Source organism: Corapipo altera, unplaced genomic scaffold (genome assembly GCF_003945725.1).
Source record: "Corapipo altera isolate COAL_440 unplaced genomic scaffold, ASM394572v1 181b, whole genome shotgun sequence".
Taxonomy (NCBI): Eukaryota; Metazoa; Chordata; class Aves; order Passeriformes; family Pipridae; genus Corapipo; species Corapipo altera.
In genome coordinates, this window is record NW_020884963.1 from 1,118,615 (window position 1) to 1,145,040 (window position 26,426).

Consider the following 26,426-nt stretch of genomic DNA (forward strand, 5'->3'; position numbering starts at 1 on the left):
GGCACCAAGAGGTTCCCAACGGCAGCACCTGAGCCAGACTCAGCATTTCTCTACCTCTTGTCCCTCAGGTGACACTGCCTGAGCTGTCATTTCCCTACAAACCCTCTTCCCAGCAGCCACACGTGATGAAGGCTTAAAGGACACCAAGTTGCTTCCTCAAAGCTGTGATGGACCTAGAATACCAGGGAAAAAAATCCCCCAAGCCCTGTTCTCACTGGTTTTTAGGAGAGCAGTGACTTAATTCTTCATTTTGGAGAGGTGAACTCCTCCAGCTTCTAAGGGGTTTCATCTCTAACAGGAACTTCCAAGAGCCCCACACAGTGGAGGCAGATTGTCCAGCTGCTCCCAGGGTCCTGGCAGGGCCAGGAGGTGGAAGAGCTGAGCTGCTCCATGCCTGCCCACTCTGCTGAGGTACCAGGAAAACATTGCAACTGAGGAGGGAACTTACTTTCTTTTTCAGCTGTGGGCTGGAGCGAGTAGAGAACCCCTTGTTGGAAGGTAAGAGGGAGGCTTGGGGTGGCTGGTGGCCCTGGAGGACCTGGGGGACCTGGGATCCCAGTTTCTCCTGGAAGTCCTCTTGGTCCTTGAGGTCCCAACAGCCCTGTGCAGAGGCAGGAGAGGATGTGTTAGTGCATTTGGGGATGTGCTAATGATGCTATCCTGTGAAAAGGCAGTAAAAAGACAAAGGATTTCTGTCCTAAACTGCAGTTGTGGGGGAAAACAGGAACAGCTTCCCAATTTTCCCTTTTTTTGTTTAGCATCTTCCCCTGCAAAGCAGACAGCCTGACTTGGCTTAATTCCTGAAAGAGGGAGATCTCCCCCCTCCCTGAGGCTGAGCAAGAAACTAAAGCAAGGTGTGAAATCAAATCTTTCTCTTCCCCTCCAGGTACACCTGGATGTCACCTTACTGCCAGGAAAGCACAGGAAGAACAAGGGAAACACAGTCAGTCCAGCAGCAGACTGATCCCGCTTCCTGTGGGGCTGGAAGGCTCTCGTTGCAAACTGAGAAACCAAAAGGCAGACACGTCCTTGGCCAGACTTTGGCCATTGAGAGGTTGCCAGAAAGTGCCAAAAAGCAGTCAGGGCTGCTCTCACATTTAAGGCACGCTCCGAGTTTTAAATCTTTCCCAAGCTCAGACTTACAAGGCACAGCCTTTCAGCCACAGAGAGCACAGAGCCTGAGGTCTGGCACCTATTGTGTAGTATCTCCTTCATCAAAACATTTAGGAACATTTTGAGGATGAAGAAAGTCTCCCAGCTCAGGAATGGAGTGTTCTCTGAAAGAATGGCCTCATAACCTTTTCCCTTTACATACAAAAGCATCATTAGTTTGACATCCTGGCATCTGACAGCTTGACACAAATGGTGGAGAAAAAAGGGAGTTAAAACAGGCACCCAGTGAGGGGGTTAAACAGGGAACACTCTGCTCCAAAGGCTGACAGGTCACAGGCTGTTTCTTACAGCTCCTGAGCAGGATGGGGAAACATGATCCTGCTCTGCAGCTTTCTGGGACAAGCTCTCTCCAGCTCCACAGGAAATCCCAAGGTCTGTCATTGCTCGTGCAGGTGGTGCCTGCCCTGAGAGCTCCTGGCTGATCTCAGTGCCCAGGGGACTCACTGGAACGGATTCAATACCAACTGAAGATGCTCAGCATCTCGTGTGTCTGGCCTTTGATGATCTGCTGTCACAGACAGTTTGTATAAAGTGCAATATCTCCTGTCTCAGTAGCACTGCCCTCCTCCAGCACTCACCTGGTGGCCCTGCTGGGCCCCTCTCACCGGGTTGTCCCTTCTCTCCTTTTGGCCCTGGTGGTCCTGGGAGACCAGTTGGTCCGACCGGGCCTGGAGGGCCAACCTGTCCTGGCAGCCCTGAAAGCATTCACAAAGGAGGTTAGTTGGAGATTTTGAGGGCAGTTCCTCAAAACCAGAGGAGAGAGACTCAGAGATGCACAGGAGGAGAAATGGAGCTGTGCCCAGACAGGGTGGCACTGGTGGCAAGAGCTGTCTGGCAGAAGAGCCAGACTGGGCCTTGCTTCTCCTCTAATTCCTCCAATCCCTTAAAAAAGAGGCTTTTCCCCATGCACAATACCCTCCCCAAAAAGCCAGCAGGATGTGCACCTCCAGGTGGGATGTGCTGGGCAGAGCTGAACTGAGCCCACACATTGTGCCCTCCTCAAGGCCTGAGCAGCTCGAGGCAGGCTCTGCCTGTCCTGTGCTGGGTTCATCCAGCTCCAGAATAGTCCCAATGTATCAAAATACACAAAATATATTTGCAAAAGCAAAGCAAACCCTGCCCCCCACTTGCTCTGACTGATCTCTACCTATCACCCAGAGATTCTGCATCAGAGATGTTTCCCTGGTTTCTCCTGTGTTCTTTCACCTCACAAATGCACCATGCTGTGCACGTGCTTTTTTCACCCCAAACCGAAATTATTGCACCCCCATGTCTGAAGTAAATAGATGGCACTAATTTATGTCCACGAACAGGGTGCTGAGCAGGGTTCCAGGGTTGCTGGAAGCACCAGTAGCACAGTAATTGCAGCCCAGTGGGATGTTTCTTGGCAAGTCCACTCAGACCCCCAGTGAGCCCACAAAAGGTGCAGGGCAGCATTTGTGACCTGAAAGTGACTCTTTCTGATGACACCAAACAAAATCTTAATGTTGTGCCCTCTAGACTATCAAAATAATAACAAAACTCGGCAATTTGATGGTGTTTTTCAGAAAAACACTGCACATCTTTGGCTCACGTGGAAAGACACTTAAACACTGTGCAAACAGCAGTGAAGCCTTTAATACCTTGGAGACGTGGCTGAGTTACTCTGTCTGCTCAGATTAAGTGGTTAATGGTTACAATAAAGGCATTGACTGTCAGAGCCAAGAGAGTCGGAGGCTCCTGGTTTCTGGGCTACCAAAGGGCTCCGAGTATTTGAAAGCAGTGGCAGATCAGGCTCCAAATCCAGAGGGAGATCAGGCTGAGTCCAAAGTTCACCACACTCAGTTTTCAAGTTTCAGTCCATTTCCAAGTTTCAGTATTATATATGACCATAACCCAGCAGAGCAATTTGAGGTTTGATCAACTTTTAAGGAGTGTCTTTCTCCTTTCCCAATATCAGGAGAGGTACTGGACCCTCCAAGAGCAGTGCCAGGAGAGCATGCTTCATGTGGGGGTGGAGAGCATGGATGGGAACAGAAGCAGAGAAGGAGAAAAGGAAGGAAGTTGGCCAACTAACACCCTCACAGCTGGTACCATAGGGAGCAGGGCTACACAATAAAATCAAGGCTCACGGGATTTGCAGCTCCCACGTTTGGATCCAGTTCCCACTCTAGGTGTGGGACAGCCCACCTGGGGTACAAAACCTTGTCACCCCAGACATTCATCCAAACTCTCCTCATTTCTCAGAGCAAAGCAATAATCCCCAATATTAGACCCCCTGGAAATATTCCTCTTCCTCTCTTCTTTTTTTTTTTTTTTTTCCATTTTGGAATGATGTCCAAATTATTTTTTCTAACAAAAATGAAATCTGTCCACCTCTAACCCACAGTGAAACCGGGCAGACTGAAGAGGCTCAAAGGCTTTGTGTGGGAGGGTGTGCCTGTACTTCTGCTGCATTCAGTCATCAGTAAAGATCTGATTTTGGTATTGAACAAGGAATTAAGGTAAGGTTTTAATTGGATCAATTTGCTTATCCCCAGGACACAAAGTGCAGACTTTCCTATGAGGGGCTCTTTGAATGGGTCTCACCTGGCACTGGGTGCTGTCCTGGCAAGCTCAGGCAGGTGATCAGGAGCCCATTTAAGAAAGCAAGAGCATTTGTTCATAGCATTGCAAACAGCTTCTCCCCCTGTCAAAAACCCCCAACACACCTGAAACTTCATTGCAGCAAATTCTTTCCAGCACAGAGGGAAGAACAACAGAAAGTGTTTTGCAAGCACGACACGCTGTGCTGCTGAGTGCGGGTCAGAACGTTCCCTCACTCAGATAAATCAGCCTCAATCCTTCAGTTCAACCTTATAACTCAAACCCATGAACTCCTGCAGACCAGGAGCAATCCCTTCCTGCAGCATCCTCAATCACTCTGCTGCAGCAGAGCTTTAGAGAAACTGGCACTTCCTTCCCTGGAGGGGAAAGCACTGAGGGAAAGGCTGGGAGAAGCAGCACTGAGTAATGTCAGGCAAATGTTCACACTGGTGACAAATGGTGTTACCAGCATAAAAGAGACAAGTGCAAAAGGGAGAAGAAAGAGGGAAGGATTCAGGGAAAAGGGGGGAGGGAGATGAATAGGCCAAATCTTCAGCTGGCATAAATCAGCTCTGCTGCAGTGGCATTGCTTTCAGAGAGCTGAGGCCCATGGCAAGTGTTTATCCTCCAAAAATATGAAGCAAAAGGCCCCAGGAAAAATATTTTTTAAAAGGGAGAGTGTGAGTATTCTACTGCTGGAAACCAAATCAGATGTGCCTGGATTTTCTTCCTGGTCCTGTCATTAACCTGTAACACACCATCTGCTCCCCTCTCCTCCCCAAGGTTTTCCTTGTACAGGAGCAGGGTGGGTTTGATTTGGAGATACAGATGGATGTGGGGAGGGAAGGAAGCAAATGTGGACCCAGAAGCTCTGTTCAGATGGAGCTCAGCAAAACCATGTCCTGAGCATCCCCAGTGGACTTCGGTGCCCCTGGCAGGCAAAACTAGTAAGATAATAAGAGTTTTCTCCCATCAGTCAGCACATGCCCTGCTCGCTCTGGGCACGTGTGCTCCAGTGACCTGGCTTTCCATGCCCTGTGTGCTGGGAAATGAGTGTCTCAGAGATGACAAAGCTGGTGTTTGGCCTCTCTAACCAAAGCAGCCCATGATCAGATAAAACCCAAAGAACAAACCCAGCCTCTCTATCTGTGAGGCTCCAAATCTCTGAGGGTTCCTGGCCTTAGCACCCTTCTGCTCTTTGGGACATATCATGTACAGGACTGGGCATAGCAACTGTTTGGGCTTTGAAAGAGAAACAGCAGAAACCATTAACTTACCCTGAGGTATCAGCTGCTCCTCAGCACCTCTGTGTCCTTTGGGCTCTGGTAAAGAAGGACAGGGTAAAAGAAACAATAATAATAAAAAAAATTAAAAAGAGAGAGAAAAAAGAGAGAGGATGAAAAATTAGGTCTCTTGCTGCCAACTGGCTCAGCCAGAGTATATATATTTTCTTAATACTCGGAAAAATGTATCCTGTTGATTAACAAGCTGATCAGAAAGGCCAGTGGTGCAGCTGTCTCAACAGCACTGATTGCTTTTAAATGATTGTCTGTTCTCAGCCCTGTCACTCACAGAAGAAATAACTCCCCTCATAAACAGTAGCAAGTTTTCCTGGACCTCGGCCTGGAGAGGCATCAGCCAACCCAGAGCCACAAGGTCACCCCAAACACTCCCAGCATTCCCAGCATCCCACCCATGTCAACCACCCTCGTGTCAGGCCCCAGTGTTCTGCTCTTGGTCCACCTGGCAGAGAAAGCTGGTGGCACGCAAGCTAGGACTTGGATTTATTTTGGCTGAGCACCCAGAAGCAGGGCAAAGTAGGGAATGTTTCACAAAGACTCCAGGGAAGGGAGTGGAAGGGACAGAGGCTTGGCTTTCTGCACTCAGGTTTGAATTCCACCTACTCTAATATCCCACTTGTTGAAAGATCTCCTGAGGTCTGCGAGCTCTGTAGGAGAACCTGGGGGCAGCTTTGGGCAACAAGTCACAGCACAGCGTTGAAATCATCCAAAATGGGCAGCTCCCCTCCATCCTAAACTATTTGCATGGAATTCCCTACACTTCACCAAAATCCACAGGGAGTTTTTTTGGCTGGGTTTGAACTGGAGATACAGATGAGTGTAGGGAGGGAAGGAAGCCAAATGTGGACCCAGATCCATGAAATATCCCCACAGCTCCTTAGCCAGGCAAGGATTTGATGCCCACAGAGGTCAGGTAGGGGGTTCAGCAGGGAACCACGTGTCAATAAGTAACTTAACTGATTATTTCTAATTGCTGAAAGACACTGGCCTGGCTCGAAACGGTCCAGTGCATTCCTGACTCCCAGTGATTACACTAGAGTTGTTATTCCACAGTAGGTTAAATAAATCAAGGCTTGAAAAACAAAGGGGAACAGTGAGCAAGGACTACACCTGGTAGCACACACACAGCCTGGAAGGTTGGCTGACACGACAGGCTCACACACAGCTCAGGCAGCATCACCTGCCTTCTGGAGGTGACCACCAGCTACCTCCTGGATTTGCTGCAGGGGTGCAGGGTGCTGGCACTGCTCCATGGAGTCACCCTGCTGCAAGTGCTCCAGGAGAGCTGCTCTGCTTTCCAAAAGCCTGGGCGAGAGGCAGTCACTGCTCTGTGCTCAGAGAGGCATGATCATGTGTGAGAGGACTTTGAGTGGGAGGGACAATCACCAGTATTTCACTGGACTGACTTTAGTACAACAAAGTGCAGGTGCAGAGATACTGTGACAGCACAAATAAATGACATGGAGAAGGCAGAAGGAGCCTGTAATGGACACTGGGGGAAACTACTCTAATTCAGTTCCTGGCAGCTGTTGCTGTGGCTCTGAAAATACTTTGCAGAACATAACTGTTAGTGAACCTCCCTCCACGTTGTGGCATCATGTCAGATCATAAACATGGACGACATCTGGACTGTGTTGGTTGCTCCAAGTCTGCTGCAGTCATGAAGGGCTGCCATAATAAACTGCTCGGTCCGAAAAATTAAAAGGAAAGAAAAAAAAAAAAAGAGAAGAAAAAAGCAAAGTAGGTCCTAAAGAGAATAAAGAACTGCTCTGGGAGCAAGCAAAGCAACAGACAGACAGGCCTTTGGAAGCAGAGAGCAAGGATCTTGAAAAAAGATGCCAAGGTCAAGGAAATTCAATGCGTGGGGATCTGTCTAGCCAAGTGGGCTCAGAGGGAGAGTTTCTTATAAGTGTACTTTTTTTTCATGCCACAAGAGGGATCATAAAACAGCCCATTGTGTTTATGGCAAATTTAGAAAATATAAAGCAGACTGCAGCTGATGTTGCTATTCATGGGAAAGCTTTTTGTCCTAATAAACCCAAGAATTACCCGTGCAGCCCAGTCCTCTACCCCCAGCACTGCTCCCAGATGGGGAAACGCTGCAGTCAGAGCTCAGTAGGTGAGTATGAACTGTCCCACTGTGCTCCTGATGGCTCTCTGGAGTTTCCTCAGGAATGTTTCAATATTTTCTGAACTTAAAACAAACACACTGAAACACACAGGGAGGCACGGTGGCCCTGCTGAGGTTAACAGAACTCGAACTTCCCAGAGACCAGGATTCAGCTCTCGGTGGATCCTTGTGCCAACAGAAATCGAGGCTGTCACAGGCCATCACAGCTGGAAAGTGGTATTAGTCTCCGAATTTTGCTACTTTCTTCCAAGAACATGGTGCTCTGAGCTGGCTGAACTCAAGGAAGGGCAGAGACCTTCCAAGCCCTCTCCTCTGCAGCTTCCAACAGCAGGGCAGGTGGACATGGCCTCGTTTTTAGTCACCCTGCAGGAATTGTGTGTATGTGGGATGGGTGATTTGGTGAAGAGCAGGTTAGACTTACCAGCAGATCCCACTGTTTTTCTCAGGACAGTCCCAGGATTGAGGAGGGGAAAGGCATCTGGCAGCAGATCATCATACCACGTGGCCGTGGTCCCGGTGATGGGCAGGTTGTTTTCCAGGGATGGGCTTCGCTCCGCAGCCTCGAGCAGGAGGATCTGCACAAGGACACAGGGAATGCAAACGTGGTCAGCTGGATGGTTTCATACATGGTCTCTATTCCTGAAGAGGTCTTGAACCTCCTCTCCTTGCCAGCAGGAGCTGGGAATAACTCTGTGTCCCAAACAGTGGGATTTTGGTGTTAAAGCTTTATGGGTTTTCTGAACAGTGGCAGCAACTGGGATACGAAGGTGCTCTGTTAATTGTAACAGGGTCACACACCCTCCTTGGAGAGCAGGACTTCACTGCCTCCAGAGAGACTCATGTGGGATTGTCTCCTTGGTGAGAAACATGAACCCAGGGACCAAAGCTGGTGTCAGGGGACACAGCATTTCCCTGGGTTATGTGTTCAAAGCCGGAGTCACAGGATCAGAAATTACTGAGAGCTGGGACAAAGTGAAGGGCAGTACCTGGAGGCCCAGGGTAGCAAACTGAGCACAAGCACTGGCTGTAAGTGAAGCCCACAAATACTGACCAAATTAAAGATGATGGAGAAGACGAAACTTTTAAAGAGTTGAAGTGCTTTAACTTTGAAGAAAATTAAAAAAAAAAAGCAAGCTATTTCCTCAAAGAGCTCTACTTAGAAGTAATAGGATATTATTAAAACTCACAGCTGTTTCTACACCTTGCAAACACACTACCTTCAAATAAACCCACATCCCAATGGGCATCCCTGAGCTATTTAGGCCATTTACAACCTACACTCCTTGGAAGAGTGACCCCACTTCCTACACATGATTCAGACTTTTCATTAAGCTCTGCTCCCCTGTATGAAACTGGGAGTTGGTCTCTCACATGGCTGCAAAAAGCTTAAATGTCCACAAAAAGCAGAAGGATGGAGGACCCAGGTTGGCTCTGCCCACTGAGAAACTCCATTAAAGTGAAGGCCAGCAGAACATTCATTGCCCTTTAGAATCAACATTTTAAATGAAAGTTTTCACAAAATAAGGATTTTTAAAATATAATGAATTTTATATTTTAATCTAAATGCTTCATCCCTCTGCCTTCTCAGCCACTAGCAAGGGTGGCATAACAAAGTAGTCTACGGATTCCTCCTGGAAAAGTCTAAGCCTGGAATGCCAAACCCATGGGCCCTGCAGCAAATGGATTTTCCAGCCAGGCAGAAGATAAACAGAGGCCAAGGGCAGCAGCCACTGTCCCAGTGGGGCAGCCAAAGGGTTGGCAGTCCCTGCATTGGCCATGCCTGGGATGAGCAGCCACCCTGCCCCTCAGCTTGCAGCTGGAGGGATCCCTGCCCAAGATGGACACAGGACACCCACCAGGCAGGAGCAGGGCTGAGGTTTCCAGAACCAGAGTTTAGATCCAAGACTCCAGCACCTCCAGCAAACTCTGCTTCCTATGCACAAACCCACCTGGGAAAATTGTTCTGGGAGTGCAGCACTGGGGTTTGTTACCGCATCAGCTTTTCCTGTTTGAAAACCACCTAAGCAACACTGACTTAGGGATAAGGCAAATAAAAGAGATTATGGCTCAAACTTTCCATTAAATCCCTAGAAGTTTCAGCTTTTGCACACTGTGTTGTCTTTACATAATGAAGTCACACTGCAATTATAAATGAGAGTGACTTGGCTCTGCTTGTTTGTTTTTTAACTTGCAATTATTACAAGGTTTATCACTTCTTTATTGCAAGGCCTGGTGAGAGCCAGGATTGCAGCAGCGCCAGAAATGATGAACTTCCTGCAGAATGTACTGGCCTGATGGGGGTGAATCAGAAACTAATTAAACTGGGAGCTGGGTTAGGGGCAAGGGAACTGAATGTCAGCCTTGCAAACAGGCAAAATTCTTCCTTTATTGCAAGGATCTTTATTCACAGACCCAGAGTCCTGCTTTCTGAGTAAAGCAAAAAGGAGTAAGGTCACAGTGCTTTTAGTCACCAGGCTTCTCTGACACCAGGCGAGGAGGGAATTGCTTCTGCCCCTTGCACTCTGTGCTCCTACCCAGTGATTTATCTGTCAGACCCTCAAGGAAACGTGTTATCAGTTCAACAAACACTCGAGCATGTGCCTTACCACAGTCGTGCCTAATTCCCACTGACATGGGACTTGAGTGTGTGCTGAAGACCTTTTCTGAATCACTTTATACTATTTACTATATCATCCTTTTACTTCCCCACCGAGGACCTGAACGTTGCCAAAATCTTCTGAGCCACAGAGGGAAAACTAACCCTGGAGGTGGCAGATCAGAGGGGCTGCAGCCAGGGCAGGGTTGGGATGCTCCTGCTGGGAGGAAGGGACACACAAGGGCTGTTCTGAGCAGTGTTTTGCCACAGCCCAGCAGAGCTGTGGGAAGAGTGATATTAAATCAAGGCAGTGGAGGTCAGAGCCCAGCAAACTGGAGGGGTCTGTGGCCCTCCTGGGCTGCACGAGCAGTGCTAGCACAGCTCTGCCGAAGGTCGCATCTGGAGTGGAACGGCTCCAAATCACTTTTATGGGTGATAATAAAAATGTGTTACCACATAATCAACACAAAACAGTGGCAATGGTATCCTTTTCATTAAAACAACATGTTTTAAATGAGCTCTCTGCTGATAAATGCTGTAAAAGCTTTAAAGGCATGCACAGAATAATCCAGTATGTGCTTTTATAAATTGACTATATATACTTTGCAGTCATTAAAGTTCAAACCGTAGTAACAAGTTTATTTTCCCTGGGCATGAAATGATAGAGGTCAGGAAGTCTCCAGACTTGAAATTGCTGAGAAATTCTAGTTTTTATGATTAGGACTGAAGAAGTGCCCAAAAGAAATAAAGCAGAAAGAAGAGAGCTCTCACATCAGTGAGATCCACGGAGCCAAACTAAAGAAGGAAAAGCACCAGGGATTTAGTCACATTGAAAAATCTCAAGCTATACACAGCTCTTTCAGCAAGGAGTGTCCTCTCATAGCTCACACAGCACATAGCACAAATGGGCTCCTTACACATTATTGCAATAGCACTGGAGCCATTCATCTATTTTCTGTCACGTTCTGTTTTTCTTAAGGCTGCCATTGCCATAGTCAAGGGACTCGAGGAGCATTCCCACTTTCATTAAAAAAAAAAAAAAAAAGGAAGTTTCTAGTCCTCTGAGTAAACTGGTGGAAAATGATACCACAGAGGCTCACAGCCAGAAAGCAAATTAGCAAAATGTGCAATGGATTAAAGTCTCAGTATTAAAATCTTGGTATTTTCTAGTCAATAAGGTTGAGGTAGAGAGAGGGATAACACCGAGGGAAGAACGTGTGGTTTCCACTGGGAATCCTCATGGCAAGCAGAGCCCACCTCTGTTGCTATTACCACTTCCAACACAAAAGTTCTGCCTCCATAAAGAATGGAGGCAGAAAATATCCTCATGCCATGTCTTGATGCCATGGGTAATGTCAGTCACCCAGGCAGGGCAGGGACAGAGAAGGAGCTGAAGGACAGCAGCTGTGGCTGCTGCCTGTGGTGCCAGGAGAGCAGATTTCCAACAGAAGACAAGAAATGCTTCCCTCCCCACCTTGGGCTGTGTTGTCTGAGTTGAAGGGTGGCCTCAACTCAGCAAAACACTCAGGCTTTTGTCTTTCTGCACATATGGAAGGAAAAAGTCAAATCTGAGCCCAACTGGACACGCTGAACTGGAGCCTCTGGCAGGAGAGGCCCCAGCGGCACCAGGGCTTGTCTCTGGTTTCCAGGCCCCACGTCTCAGACGCAGCTGAACTGGGTCAGAAGGCTGGAAAGAACTGAAATGGGGCCATGTCTCCTGCCAACAGCGCAGCGGGAGCCGGGTCCAGCGCCGGCTCCGTGTGAACACCCAGGGAACGAGGAGGACGAGGCCCTGGCCCGGGAGCTCAGGGCCAGTGCCTGGAGAACCCACCCCAGGGCTTCTGGGCTCGGCCCTGAACAGGGTCCTCCGCAGGGACGAGAGTGCTCTGTGCCTGAAGCTCAGTCCCAGCTTACTCAACCCACTCCTCCTTCTCCATTTGCCAGCATAAACTTTCTAGACTTCACACACATACCACATTCCTTGCGTCAGATCAAAAGCTCAGGCCAGGGACAATGGAAATGGGAGGATGGTTTTCATCTTCTGGAGATGTTCAGTGTCAGAGGACTTTTGGTTTTGGCTTGCAGTGGCTTTCAAGAACCCTATTTCGGTTGTTCCCACTCATCAAAAAGAAGATTTCACAAGCACGGCCTCCTCCCATCCATCATCTGTCCTCCGCTCACATTCCTGATGTGCTGTAACTAGGTAGGTGCTAAAAACAAGGAAAGAACAGCCAGGCTTCCAAAGATTTAAAAATTGATACGACAGGGCTCAGAATGCTTTTTCTTTGGATAAAAATCCAGATGGATATTATTAATTAATAAACAGGGGATAGATATTTGGTCTCTTGAAGCATTGGAGGAATGAACTCCCCTCCATCCCACTCTAAAGAGGAGGAAAAGATACTGCATGAATCCAGCTCATCAGCTAAAAATTCCAGTGTAAAATAAGATTCCCTTGATCTTGTAAAGACACAAGCTGATTAATAATGGTAATTGCATAACTCGTTGGACATACCTTTCTTTATAGCAAATTCTTTGGCAATATAGGAGTTTTTTAATCATTCATCAAGATGCAGATCTAAAAGGGAGTTTTGCAAAATCTGATGGAGAACGGTGTCTCTCACAGCAAACACGAGGCTCCAGTGCAGACACAAGTGCTTGGTTTCAAAAGCCAAAAGACATTCAATAAAAGTCCACTAAAATCTGATGAACTGGGTGCCCAGGGAGAACCTGGGTGACTTCATCCTTATAACAGCTTAGAGGCTTTGGCCAAAGGGGACAAGATAATTAGTGCATGAAGGAGTTTTCGCTGCACTGATAAATTATGGGGAGAGCCATAGCTGATGTCATTGTGGTGACTCAATGTAGAGCAAAAGGTGAGGTTTATGTCATCAGCTAATGAATGGAAGACAGAAACATGGACCAAAGGCTTCTATGAAACCACAGGTAGCACAGTTCTTGTTCTTTCTACGAACAGTTTCACAGGATTTCCAAAAAGGAGGGTTGAAAAAGTGACTGTTTCCTCAGCGGTACCTTATGGAGGGGAACCAGAGCAGAACAGACACAAAAGCACAGGCTACCCTGCTGGTTCAGGTGAAACACAGGCACTGTTCAGCAGATCATCAGCCCTCAAGGCTTTGCTTGAGAGAGCAGCAGGAAGGGAAGGACTGGCCGTGGTCCTCTGAGACACCCAGGGAGCTTCCCTGAGTCTGCTCCACAGTGGGGAGTTACCTCGGAGAGCCCTGCAGCCAGCACTGCACCCAGAGGGGTGAGAGCCAGGGAAGCAGCTGGGTGTGGAGAGGATCCAGCACTCCTTCCATACTGTGCTAGGAGCTCACTGCAGAGTGAAGCACACAAGGGAGTTCAGAGTGAAATCACATTCCCCATCGGTCCTTAAAACACCTGATAAAAATCCATCAGGGCTATAACCTTCCACCCTCAAAATCACATCATTCTGCTCTGCCCAGTGCATTGCTTGTCACCTGCAGGGGATGTGGGAGTGTAGGACATGGAGCCAGGCCAGCCTGAGGTGAACTCAGTCTTGACAAAGTACCACCTGTTCCCAGCAATAGCTTTGGGATCAGCTTTCCTTCCCACCAAGTGAGGAGCCCTCAGCTCTGAGGGATTCACATCCTCAGACTCAAACAGGCTCAGATGCCCCATGTGCTCTACTGGGCTCTGAAAGCTGCAAGAAGAGCAGCACAACAGCAAAAGATGAGGGGCTTGGACCTTTCCTGGCTCACCTTGGTGTGAGCTGAAAAAAAAAGAGGACCCAAAGTCATCTTTATTTTAAGATTGTATTTCCCTTATGAAGCTCCACGAGAATTTCTGATTAGAATCAAGTGGAAGTTTGCGTGTTTGGGTACTTACATTTCTTAGGTTCCTCAACACCTCCCTTACCAAAACCTACTGTTTGGCCACAAAACTATTTCTCTTAAAAAACAAAGCTTGTACACAACGTTCCCAGGTACTAAACACATCATAGGATTTTCTTGGTAAATTAAGTTGCCTGTCATAGGAAAAAGAGAATTTTTCAAAGTTACTTTATGAAAATATTAAAACCTATTAGACTAAAAATGCCAAACTTGTAACTAAAAGACTTTGTGGGAGGGGATGGTGGACAAGGAGGTCTTTGCAGCCTTTTTGTTGTTCTGGCAGACAATTTACAGCGTTGGCCAAACACGTGGAACAATCTCAGGGGACAGATCGCTTCTTCAATCCAGCAGTGATAAGAAATAAGGTCCAAAAATTTCTAGACTTGAGAAAGAAAGGATTTTAACTGTCATTCTGACAGACAGCAGGATGCCCAAATGAGAGAAGGGCCAGTACCCAAACTGCCTCAAGTGGTTTAATCATAATCAGGAGTATTGTAGGTTAGCAAAAGACCAAGAGATAAAGTTCAGATACAAATATGGACACAAAATTCAGTTTGCCCACCCAGTTTTGGTTCATGGTTCCCCTTAGCAAGAATCAGCCAGGAAGTTGCATTTTATTCTTAGGGATATTTGATTCATTAACTGACCTACAGAAACTCAGCATTAAATTAGAAATTTTACAGGGATTTAAGGTTGTCATTGCTACTGGAAACCAGCCAGTTATTATACAGCTACCTGTGAAACAGTCCCAATACTCCTTAAATTCAATGTCCTCAAATTCAAATTGCTGAAGCTGGAGAGGCACATTCTGCAGAGGATCATTAGGAAATCTTAGGAATTAAGTAAGACACCTTCCTGTTCAGAAAACAAAGAAAATAACTAACTGTTAGTGTTCTGTATCATGTGCAGAACATGGAAAATCCATGCAAGTCCTTCAAGTATCAAGCAACTACTCATGTCCACTCTGTGGAATAAGCAGCAACCTCACAGCCAAGCAGCTCTGGTTTCCCTCCCAATTTTTCAGCCATGTCACAGCACCGAGAAACATTTGCTATCTTCCAAATGTTTCTCCACTACAGCAGGGAATTGTTTTATTGTCTATCAGAGAAAGAAAAGACAATCCCCATAAAACATCCCAGACAGCTGCCAGTATTTCATGTAACTGCTTGGAAGAAGGGGGAGATACAGAAACATTTCATACAATGGTCACATTAAAACTCCAAGTAATGATGCTTTGTAATCCAAAGACATCAGGTAGTGAAGGTGCTGTGGGTACTATGTCCTAAACAAATGAGCTGATTTCAGGTAAATAGCAATGTATTGATTTAATTCTGTGCACGGTGCAAAGATTTTCTTTAAAACCTTTCAGAATCTTGTGTGGGGAAACCACATTACAAGGACTGTTTTCATGCAAAAAATATGCATGTCCTTTATCAATCACACGATGAATCAATCAGACACTGGAGATGTAATGTTATCTCCCAGCATTAAAGCTGTGAGGGAAATGCCACGAGCTTCCCAAAAGTGGTGTCAGGAGACAAGGCTGGGTTTTACCAGCTCAGCTCAAGTGCTGCATTCCAGCTCCAACAAAAATCTGGCACTAATATCATAGCTCTGTGGTGGAGCTTATTAAGAGAAACTGGGTGAACAAACTGAGCAGAAATTTGTAGGCAGTTGCCTGCTCCCCTGCCAGATCTACCTGTTCCCCTACCAGCCCTGCCTGTTCCCCTGCCAGCCCTGGGCATCAGTGCTGCTCTCTTGAGCTTAGAAGGAGTTTGTCTGGGCTCATCCTGTGACACAGGAGGGCAGCATCAGGCTCAGGAAATTCAGGAAGGACTGTACTCACTTCCCAATAAGACACTGTGCTGGCCTTAGTGAAACCTTTCTTATGAAATAAAAGCAGGGTTCATGGTGCCTTCCCTACAGGGAGGCTCCCCCCTGGGCCATGGGGTGCTGGAGGGATGTCAAGTAAGATGTCATAGGAGAGAAATAAGGTTTGGCATGTTGGGGCTTGGGGAGAGGGTAGTTTTCTTCCAGCCCACACACTTTCTTGTCCTGGACCCCCAGGTCAACACCATCCTCCCTGAAGTAGATTCCTGTGGCCTGGAGGTTTCAAGCTCAACACCATCAATGAAGCTTTTACATCTCTGGCACCCAGTGGGTCTGGTATGGAGCAAATAGAGATGACATGGCAGCTGGGAACAAGAGATGAGGATGGAAATGGAAGCCTTATTCCATCTGCCTTCACCTCCCTCCCTGCAGAAACCTCTCCCATAGCCACAAGGACAACCAAGAGCACTGCTGAGGAAAGTGTAAGGCATGTGAAGAGTTTGTTCTGTGCACATGTCTCAGTCTCTCTCCTCCCCAAGGGCAATATAAGCACTGGTCCCTAATGAGTCACTTTTCATTCCATTTGCTCTGGTTTTATTTTTGCTTCTCACCTTCTGATCCAACTCTCATATAACTAAAATCAGAGGGTTACTTTTATTACCTCATTTGGGCACTGATCTTACAAGTTGGATGAACCAACTCATCCTTGTAATAAGAAAGATGAGACCATTTCTGGTTATATCCTCAATTTTAGGGGGGCTGCTATAAAAGCTGAAGAGGAGTGAGGAAGGAAGAAACCACAGGCTGGTCTCGCCCACTGCCGTTCTCTGAGCTCACCATGGTCATGCTGGGCTGAAGTTCAAAAGAGCAAAAGCAGAAAAGCCCTTCAGCTGTCCCCAGAGGGAGCAGGACTGTGGCAGGAAAATCCAGCTCTGCCCATGGGAAGGATGAAATTCCACATCTGCCTTTGCAGAACAGGACTGCAAAAATCAGGGGTGAAACAGCCTCCCACACTGGCAGAGATGAGTGTGCCCATCCCATCACTCCTGTCTTCCTTGGAACAGGTTGCTGTGGTGAAACCAGACTTTACAAGAAGACAGTTTGGAGAGTTGAGAGACAACTTCACATCCAGATCATCCAGCAAAACAGGGATCTTTCTCCAAAATCCAGAACAGGAATGCAGACAATACCAAACAAATGCAAGCACCTTTTTAATGGTGCTAGCTATTATTGAATAATAACTGAGTTCATTAGACTGCTACATAGATCAAACTGAACTTAAATTAACCTTGAAAAAAGAAGAATCAGCATATTTCTCTTGTGTCCAGCACCAGCATTCGTGTACTGTTACTTCACTCTCCATTTAATTGCTCCAGTCCATTTTTGCACAGCATCCACAGCTTTTCAAACAAAGTGGAAGCCAAAAGATTGATAAGGACCTTGCTGGGCTGTGCTGCAGAAGGTCTCCTTGCAGAAACACAGTCTCTCACAGCAGAATAACTCATTTCCCTCCACAAAATTAAACCCTTTGATGAGCCTGCTCCCAGCTTGGATCTGTGTGGGAGCAGAGGGAAGTCAGAAGGAAACCCATCCCAGCAACAACACGAACTGCCTGAGTGCAGCACTAAATCAGAGATGCAACACACCACATGTAAACCTCCCGAGGGGAATGGGGCAGGTGGGACCTCCTTCTCCCTCCACAAAGCCCTGCAGGCCCCAGCTGGTGTTCCACCACCCCTCACACGTTACAGACACAAATGCAGAGCAGCCTGAGCCGGCTCGGTGTGGGCGCGCTGATGTCAGGACAGACTTTGGTTGTCATTTTCCAGAGAGCCAGACACAGAAAACCCTGGAAAGTGAAGAAAGGTACAGCTGGCCACAGGCTGAGCAGGGGAGGGCTGATTTACGTGTCTCTGAAGCCAGTCCCATGTCTCACTTGGATTCGGGACTGCACACGCAGAGGTCAGTCCCCAGCCCCTCTCTCCCCCCTGCCAAAGGACACCCACCTGCAGCTCCTGCTGCTCAGAAAACAATCCAGCTCACCTTTGTCCTCTGCACTACACCAGTTGTTTTCACTCCAATAATTCTGCTCCCCAGAATTTCATTCCCCCCACCCCTTCATTTTCCTGTAATGAAATATAACCGTGAAGGCTTTGATGAAGTTCCAGACAACATTGCTCACTTCACTTCAGCACAAACAATTCCCACATTACCATAATATCATGCACTGGCCTCAAAAACACCATACAACCACCACCTCCCTCCTCAAAGGTTTCTCCCCAAATTCTTTTATGTCATTGATAAGCATCAGTTAATGAATAATAACAGCAGCAAATGCCTTACAAGGACCAAAGCACGATAACTAACAGCCAGGAGTGGGCTGTCACAGGAGGGACCACAGATCAAAGGGGAATGCTGACTCAGCTGCTTTGTTGCCTGACTGGAACAATTTATCTGAATCCCAGTAGGTAGAAATTAAAATGATTTGCAGAAAAAAACCCACAACGTGAAGGTCTCCCCTTAACATTTGTCTCCACTAAAGCATGCATGAGAGCCTCCCATCTTTCAGGAAAGGGATGAAAAAGCAGGACTGGATTACACTTGAAGAGCAGGCTAAGGAGAAACTGTTCAAACCTCCATGGGAAGGGGCAGGAGCCAGGCTGGAGGTGAGTGATGCCCACGTGCACAGCGGTGCTGCCTCATTTCCTGGGGCAGAACCACCCCCACAGCATGTTCCTCACTGTGGGTGGAAGAACAGACACCTGATCTCTCCAGGGCTGCCAATTCAACCTGTTTTTCACCAGAAACTCTTGGAAATTTTTGCCAAACAGCAGAATAAAGGCAGGTCCTTACCTTGGCCTCAAGCGTGTTCAGCCTCTCGGTCATGTCCGCCAGCCTCGTGCAGTTCATGCATTCTGGAGAAAACAAAACAGAGGGATGTAAAACTACCATGGACTTTGCATTTTAATCCACAGCTTCAGTCTGCAGACCCTGATCCCTTTGATCCAAAGGACATGGAAAATTGAGTCAAGATCAGTTATAGGGCAAAAATAAGTATTCAAGTTCACTGCACAGGTCAACAGCCACAGCCACGTTACATGAACCTTGTTTGGGGATGTTTGGTGGGGCAGAGAGGGAAATTAAGTTCCCAATAGGTAGAAGGCAGATGAAATAAAAATCAGATTTAAGACTTTTCACTGTGCCAAACAGCATGACTTGCTGTCATCAGCAGAGACATTTGTTCTGCCCCTGGGGCACACTGGTGTGCCATGTGCTCCCACCTCACAGCACGGCAGGCTGCACCACCACCACTCCATTTAGGACCCTCTCCTATAGCATTGTCCTGCTCAAACACCAAGGAAAGAAAGGAACATACAAAATGCCCAACCGTGTGGAGTCCTGCTCCATCCCTGGGCTCCTGGGACCTGTTACCACTCCCACAACAAATCATCTGTCTCAGTGACAGCCAGAAGATCCAAGGCAGACCCGAGGGCTCTGATGCAGCCCAGAGCTGCAGCATGAAGTGGTTTCCATCTCACTTTGCTGCATGGAAGCAACTGATAGGCAGCAGCCACCAAAGGAGTCCTGACAGGAGGCCTCAGTGAGAGCAAACATTACCAGAATGGGCTCTGAGTGCAGGTTAAATGATTGCTCAACACAAAGGACATCCCTTATCTAAACAGCAGGCCTGCTGCTTTGCCTCTGTTTTCATCTCTTCAATGTTAAAGTGAGTGAAGGAGGATAAAGCCCTGAACTGAGATTTAATCAACAAGGTGCTTTCCCAGCACTTTGCAGCCCTGTGGAACTGCCCATTCCCAGCCCTCAAAGAAGCTTTCCAGCCTGGACCACTCACCTATCATGACAGCATAAAGTACTTCAGAGAATAAACCATCCATGTTCAAGTGAGGAATCACTGTCATCTCACATCCCACAGAAGAGAAACACATCTCTGTGTGTGTTTTGTCCTCCCTAAGGGCCAGATCTGGTTTTCATTGACTGGCCATAGAAGTATTTAATTCTGATATATTTAATTTAATTTAATTTCCATAGGGCTGGGAACATAAAACTGTAATTCTTGAGCCATAACAGACCATTCAGGCACAGCTCAGGCTGAGGTTATAACAATGTAGGGTGCCATGTCCAGTGCCTCCCTATGGCAAGGAATGGGTGAACGTGGATTTTGGCTTGACTAAACATCACCCCATCCCTTGGATTCAGCTGTTCCCCCCATCCAGCTTTGTCCCCTGTTGCACAAGGAGCTCTGAGGAATCCCTCCAGTCTTCACCCACAGACACTTGCTGGGTTTATGAAGCACGTGGCACCTACCAATGGCTCTCAGCCATGGAAAGATTTGAGCACACGGTTTGGGGGGTCAGGAAACTCAGCTCTTCCACCCTGGTGATTTACAGGCTAAGAAGATTGCTTGAGTGCTAACATCAACCAATCACCCACTGCATAAACCTTCCAAAGGAATTCTCTCACTGGCCCTCTGTGAGGAGCTGTGCAGCTTCCCAAAGGAGCCAGACATAGAGCTTCCACCTCATAATACACAACATTTTGCAGACAAAGCATCTGATGCTTCAGGAACACTCAGATGGAGGGATTTCCTCACAGGTCAATACTGACAGGGCTTTCTTTTACCCAACAGTTGTTTATTTTTATTCCCTGCAATAGATCTTGGACAATACTTTTTGGCTTGAATTGGCCCATGAATACACAAGAGCCATAAGTGCACTGTCCCAGAGGGAAGGAAACGGGTGAGGCTTGTTTGGTCTGGATCTGTTTGTGGTGTGCAAAACAGGGAATTACGTTCTGCATGTAACCAGCTTCAGGCTTTTGATCTTGCTCATCCCCACAGAAAGATAAGACTGAATAAATCCACTGCTCCCAGGAGCCAAAAGATGTACCAGATGTGTTACAGAGCAAATAAAATACGGAGCCCTACTCTCCCTCCTGCTGGCTTGCACATATTAATAACTCCCACAGGTTTAGAGAGATTGACTTGAGCTGTCTGAAAACCATCTCTGTGCATAATTTGAGATGGATTGATCATTTAAGCTCCCTTTGGAGAGTCCAGCTCATAAAAAGGGGTTTGCACTACCCCTCTGCACAGGGGTGAACCAACCAGCTCCCAGGGGGAAAGACACTCTGCTTGTCTCTGCTGGACAGGGAGCAGGAACAGCACCAGTCCAGCAGCTCTCTCTGCTCTCTAAGAGTGTCTCAAAGGTGCATTTGCAGCAGAAAAAGTTAGATTTAAATTAACAAAATGACAGAAGGGAGGAGAAAGCAGCAGCATCACTGCATGTAAGATTTGTACTAATATCATCTCCATGTCAGTGATGCCTGTCAGAACATACAGAAAACACAGCCCAGGTCAGAAAAAGAACTACTTAAGTTCAAGCTGGATTTGAACTCTGATCCTTTCTGTTGTGAAATGCCTGGAAACCCAGATCCACACCCAGGGTACTTAGCCTGGACCCAAAAGACATTTAAATAATCCAGAAAGTGGATGTCCTAATGCCAAAGATCTTCTTACTAAGGCAAACATCCTGCCAACAAATCCTTGTGACAGTTATTTAGCTGACCTAGAGATGAATGATGCTTTCAAACACAGAGATGAATGCCCAGGACTGCAGTTTCAGAAACTACATTCAGAGCTCACTCACCAGGGACTGCTTCAAGGTCTGGGATCATTATCTGTCCTTGCAGAAAGCCTGAGAATGGTGGTGACAAATCAGGCTAATAAATATCTTCCCTGGCTATGATGCACTGAAGTATTTAGTGTCTAATCCTGATGGCTGGTGGATCCAAGGCCTGGGGCTGTGAAGCTGAATTTTCTGATCAGGGTGAAAGCAATCTGAGTTATTAAAACGACCTTGAGAATCTCACATCATTACTCCTCATGGAACAAATATAACACTGGGGCAAATGCACACACTCTGTGACCTGGGACTCCAGAGCAGACGCTTTCCATATCTGCAGAAATCCATCACTTGTTGCTACACAGAACCACAGTTTATTTCCCTTATATTCCTCGTTGGCAGATTTGTATTTTTCCAGCTAAACTCTGAGAAAGGAGTTGTGATTTCACTCTATGAATCCCAACCTCAAAACACATGGTAGGATTTGTTTTAGAAATATTCCAGCAGGGAGGATAAATAATTGAGATAATGAACACGGGACAGTTACCAGCATATCCCATGACACCCAGTCTGTCTCCACCACGTCTCACTGTTACTGTCCGAGCCACCTCTCCCTTCCCATTTCCCCCCTCTGGCTGCAATGCAACTGGAGGGATGGAAAAGTGCAAGGTAGCAGAGATATGGTAGACTTCACATGCTGGAAAATAACCAGGCATGAAGCCCATGCCAGCAGTGACCCCTGACCCAAAAGGTGCCACATTTGACCCCATCTTTGGTTAAAGGCTGAGCCAGTGCCTCCGGAGCTGCAGCTTTGCCAGCTGGGATCGGGTCCTTTTGCCTGCAGCTTCCACTCTGGATACACTCCTACAAGTGACCTACAGCAGTGAATGACTGACTTCAGGTGCCTTGCTAACTTGGCATCCCTGCTTTGCATAATTTCATGATTAAACAGTTGCATGTTTCAGCTCCTTGAGGCAGAAAGTCCCACAAGTCTCCAAACTCCTCGCCCAAATCGTAACAACAGGGAAGGTGTGATAACAGTTCCATACCAACGGGGCTCTGATGAGTCCAGCACAGTTATCACTGTGGGAGCACTGAGGGGAATAAAAAAGGAATCAGCCCAACTTTCACCATGGGGTCGTAGGTCAGTTTTGTGCAAAACAGCAAAGAAACCTCTTGGCATCTCTGCCCCATTTCTCAGCTCTGACAGCCCACGCTCATTTGTATACCCAGAGTCTCTGCAGAATATTAAAAGAGCTTTTGGTTTCCCTACAGCCAGATGCTCAGTAGATATAAATTGCACAGCTCAACTGAAGTCAAGGGATCAAGGCTCTGTCTCTCTTTTTCTTGATGGATTACTCCAAAATTCATGTTTCAGAGGGGAGGCGGAGGAGGTGGTTTATAGCATATGAAAGGGGAGAGAATTCTGGAATCACAAAGCCTTTGTTTAAACAAATAAATTCTTTGCAGCCAGTTTTTTCAAGGCTGTATTTTGCCATTACAAGAAACTTCAACCTTGCAATGCAATGGGGCGTAGCACAGAGTTAGGCTTGGGGACATAAGAATCACATTTGCAGCTCATGCTTCAACCTGCTCAGACTCTAAACAACACACTTTCCTCCTCCAAGTCTCACTTTCCTTTCATCCATTGTTAGTTTAATGTAAAGGATCCGAGGTCAGAGCATGAAAAAGGACCAAATGTAACATTTACACAGAGAAAGAAATTAGATATTTGATTTTTGTCAGACAACTCGCCTGGCAGCTCTTCTCTCTCCTTCTAATTAAGTCCACCACCTCCATTGCACTGCTCAGAAACGCACAAAGAGGACAAACTGGGTTATCCCCAGGGCAGGGGGAGCAAACCAGAGCTGCCTCATGGCCATGCCAACAGCCCACCTTGGAGCACTGGGAATGCAACAGCAGCTCCATGAAACCCCACAGCTCTCACTGTGCCAGTAAGTGCCCTGTCAGCACTGCCCAGAGCAGGGCTCGTGCACCACCACAGTTATGGTTTGGGGGGCATTGCCATAGAAATCAGTGACACACAACTCAAGCAGGTCCAGTCTGAAGGAAATTTTGTCTGCCAAAGCAAGCAGGAGACCAGGTTTTCTTAGCAGTTTATCCAGTACAAGTTCAGAGTAGTCTCTGAGCAAATCTGGAAGAGGATTAGTCTAAATTAGCCCAGGTAACCAAGTTTCTTTGCAAAGAGAAAAGGATGAAGCTGGAAAGTCCCAAGGGAAGTGGGAAGTACAGCTTCCACTGTCAACTCAGTGAGCACCAGGGATCTCACGCACCAGACATGTTACATTGGGACACTCTCGAGAGAACCCACCAGACCACTGATCCTTCCATCCCCGCACTGCCACACACAGGCTCACAGTTCAGCCACAAAAAAAAGCAGTGGCACTTTCAGACACTGGCACAGAAGGAATTTCAAGTCAAATTCCACAGTAGAAAAACGAACACAGATCTCCCGTGCCTACCTAGGTGGCCCTCAGTGGGGGACAGTCAGACTGGGCCTGCATCTCCACCTCTCTTTAATTTGTCTGATCTGACCCTTCCAGCCTTTTTACATGGTTACTGAGTTTCCTTAAGTAGTTTATGTTCTGGCCCTTTGCAAAAGCTTTCGCCAGTGCCTGTGAAGGATAGCAGGCCCGAGCCATAAATCACAGCCAACCTGGGATCTGTTTTTTTCAACACATTTCCTCTAATGAGAGTCAGATGTTGGCCAGATAGACTTTATTAATTGGAGTTGTTTAGAACCGGTCGTGTCTGTAGCTCTGTAATGGGGTTTGAGCACGTGAGAGGCAAAGGGCTGACAGCAGCCACGGAGAGGATGAACACTTGTGTCACCCAGTAGCCTCTGGTCTGAGGAGCAAAGTTTTGGGAATCAAAAGTTTGGAGAGCTGCAGGAGGGAAGGGCTCCCACCCACCCTGGCCACAGTAAACTGGAGCAGAATCTGTTTCTCTGCAAGGAGAAGCTCTCAGTGTGTTGTTTAGTGTAGGATCATGAAGAAGACTCTGTTTACTGCCATGATATTTACTTGCTGTGAGCATTGCAAATATTCACCTTCTGGCAAAGACAGGGGAGGGAAGGGTCTGGGCAGGGTCTGTCAGAGCTGGGACACTGGGATGGACTGGCCAAGGCATCCAACCGAGAGAGGAGCTGCTGGTCCATTCTCAACCCTGCATTTTGTGTGTCCAGAGGGGAACTCTGTGTCCTGGTTGACCTGCAAACATCGCAGGCTCCAACCTGGCCACAACCTCACCTCACACCTTGAGCACGTGCCCTTCTGCTGAGTGAGGCTGTGTCTCATCCATGGGAAAGTGTGGAAGGAAGGAGGGAGGGAGGGAGGGAGAGGGACCACCTTCCTTCTTGCCCCCTTTCTGTCCCAAACAACTACCAAAACCCACAGGCTCCCTCAGAAAATGCAGTTCCTCTAATCCTGAGTTCAAGAGCAGCACTGACAGAGTCCCACAGTAACCCCCCTCAGCAGGAGCAGAATTGAAGCCCCTCACAGATCAGGAACTGGGGGCTCAGAGACATTTAAAGATGGTCTCATTGACAACAAGGGCTTGTACTTTCCCATAGTTTTCACATCAGGATTTCGCGGGCTGGGAAGTTTTATTTTCACCTGGAAATTGTGAGTTATTAGGTTGCCTATCAATATGAAACAGAACACCTACAGAATATTTTTGCCTTTTTATCTTCATTCCAGATAATTCACCATCTTTGCAAGGAGACCCCAATCACTGCCAAAATTCCCCCATTTATAATCTCTCTTATATCTCTATTGTAACAACCCTTACCCTTAACTTTACTGGCTATCTTTAAAAAGCAGCTCAAATTTCCTTTCTTATGAGAACTGCTATCTGATCCTTTTCCGCTTGTAAAGTGTTCATACTTCACTTTTGTGTCTACTTTCTTCTACCTTGTTAAACAGGAAAAGGCTTTTTTTCCCCCTGAATAAGCAATAAATATTTTTTCATTATCATGATATTCTGTGATTTTGAAATGTCTGTAAGAAAAAACCTCAGCAAAACTGAGTGAAAAGGAAGTTTACCACAAAATGCACTTTTGGATACCAACTCCCATTCGAGAAGCTACATAAAATTCAGTGCATTGTCTCAAGTGAAAAAAAAAGTGTCCAATTTTCTAAATTTTTGCAATATTCTCTCCAGGGTTTTTTTTCTTAAATGATTGTTCATACTTTCTGAATGACATGTTTCAATCTTAAGTTATGAAATAGCATTTATTTCAAATCTCAGTTAAATTAAAAATGAGATGAATAATTAAATAGTCCTCAGTGAAACTAGTCCTAAGTAAAACTAAATGGTTTAGTTTGGTCAAATGAAACGATTTCAGTTGACTCAAACCCATATTTTAGTTATTACATTGTGTCAAAACCTCAAAAATTTCCATCTCAGATTCTCCCAAATCATTTTTCTTTCCAATTGTTTTGATTTGGCAAACAAACCCAAAAAACCTCCATTATTCACCCAGGTCTATTCTTAAACAGCTCACATCGCTCACATTGTTTTATTTAAAATTTCACACATGCAGTGTCCCACGCCACTCCCTAATTTTATCCACAATTGCTCTCAGGATTTGTGTTCTTTCACAGCCCTTCTGCTGGTGAGGCCTCTGCACATGGAATTAGATCACCATCATTTATTCACAGGCAACCATCAGTGGTGAGATCCATGGTCAGTGCATCTTTATCTGCCAGAGGAAAGTTTAGTAGAGAAGAGCTGGATTTTGATGCAACATGTCTGGCTAGAAATGTATTACCTTTATTTTTAGAAACACCAAGGACATTTTACTAATGTAGCCCAAAGACTGAAGTTACACAATAATAAAGACTTGAGTTTGCTAAAGCCTTGCTGACTATGGAGCTGCTGAACATGGTGCTCCAAGGGCTGCTGGCAGTACTGTGGGTGCTCAGGACTTTTGATATGGCACCAGAAAACCCTCCCCTGATTCATCACTGTGTCAGTGCATGGCAGAAAAGCAGACAAAGCAAATAAAAAGACAGAAAATAAAGATACATAAGTAGTGTATGAACAATACGTATTACAAACCTCTCACAGCGAGACAGGCCCCAAATTGACAGGAGGGATCCACGTCTCCCTGCCAAGGAAGCTGAGGGCACAGAGCCCACAGGGGAAGGAGCTGGCCCAGTCCTCACTATGCCAAAATCCAGCATCTCATACCCACCATCACTGACTCAGACTAATTTCTGTCCTGGTCCCTGATCTGTGACATGGAGAGACACTCCATGGGACCTGACCCCTGTGGGGGAACACATGGGA

General features: G+C 46.8%; 1 protein-coding gene across 6 annotated transcripts in view; it reads right to left on the reverse strand.

Moving 5' to 3' along the window:
* Positions 1 to 26,426, reverse strand: part of COL26A1 (collagen type XXVI alpha 1 chain) — a 181,391-nt gene that overhangs the window by 23,247 nt on the left and 131,718 nt on the right. For all 6 annotated transcript variants that reach the window (XM_027664461.1, XM_027664462.1, XM_027664460.1 and 3 more), the window contains 5 exons: positions 18,325 to 18,386; positions 7,592 to 7,745; positions 5,016 to 5,060; positions 1,752 to 1,868; positions 449 to 601 (listed from right to left, as the gene is read on the reverse strand). In XM_027664461.1, the coding sequence (XP_027520262.1) occupies positions 449 to 601; positions 1,752 to 1,868; positions 5,016 to 5,060; positions 7,592 to 7,745; positions 18,325 to 18,386 (531 nt within the window). The remainder of the gene's footprint in view (positions 1 to 448; positions 602 to 1,751; positions 1,869 to 5,015; positions 5,061 to 7,591; positions 7,746 to 18,324; positions 18,387 to 26,426) is intronic.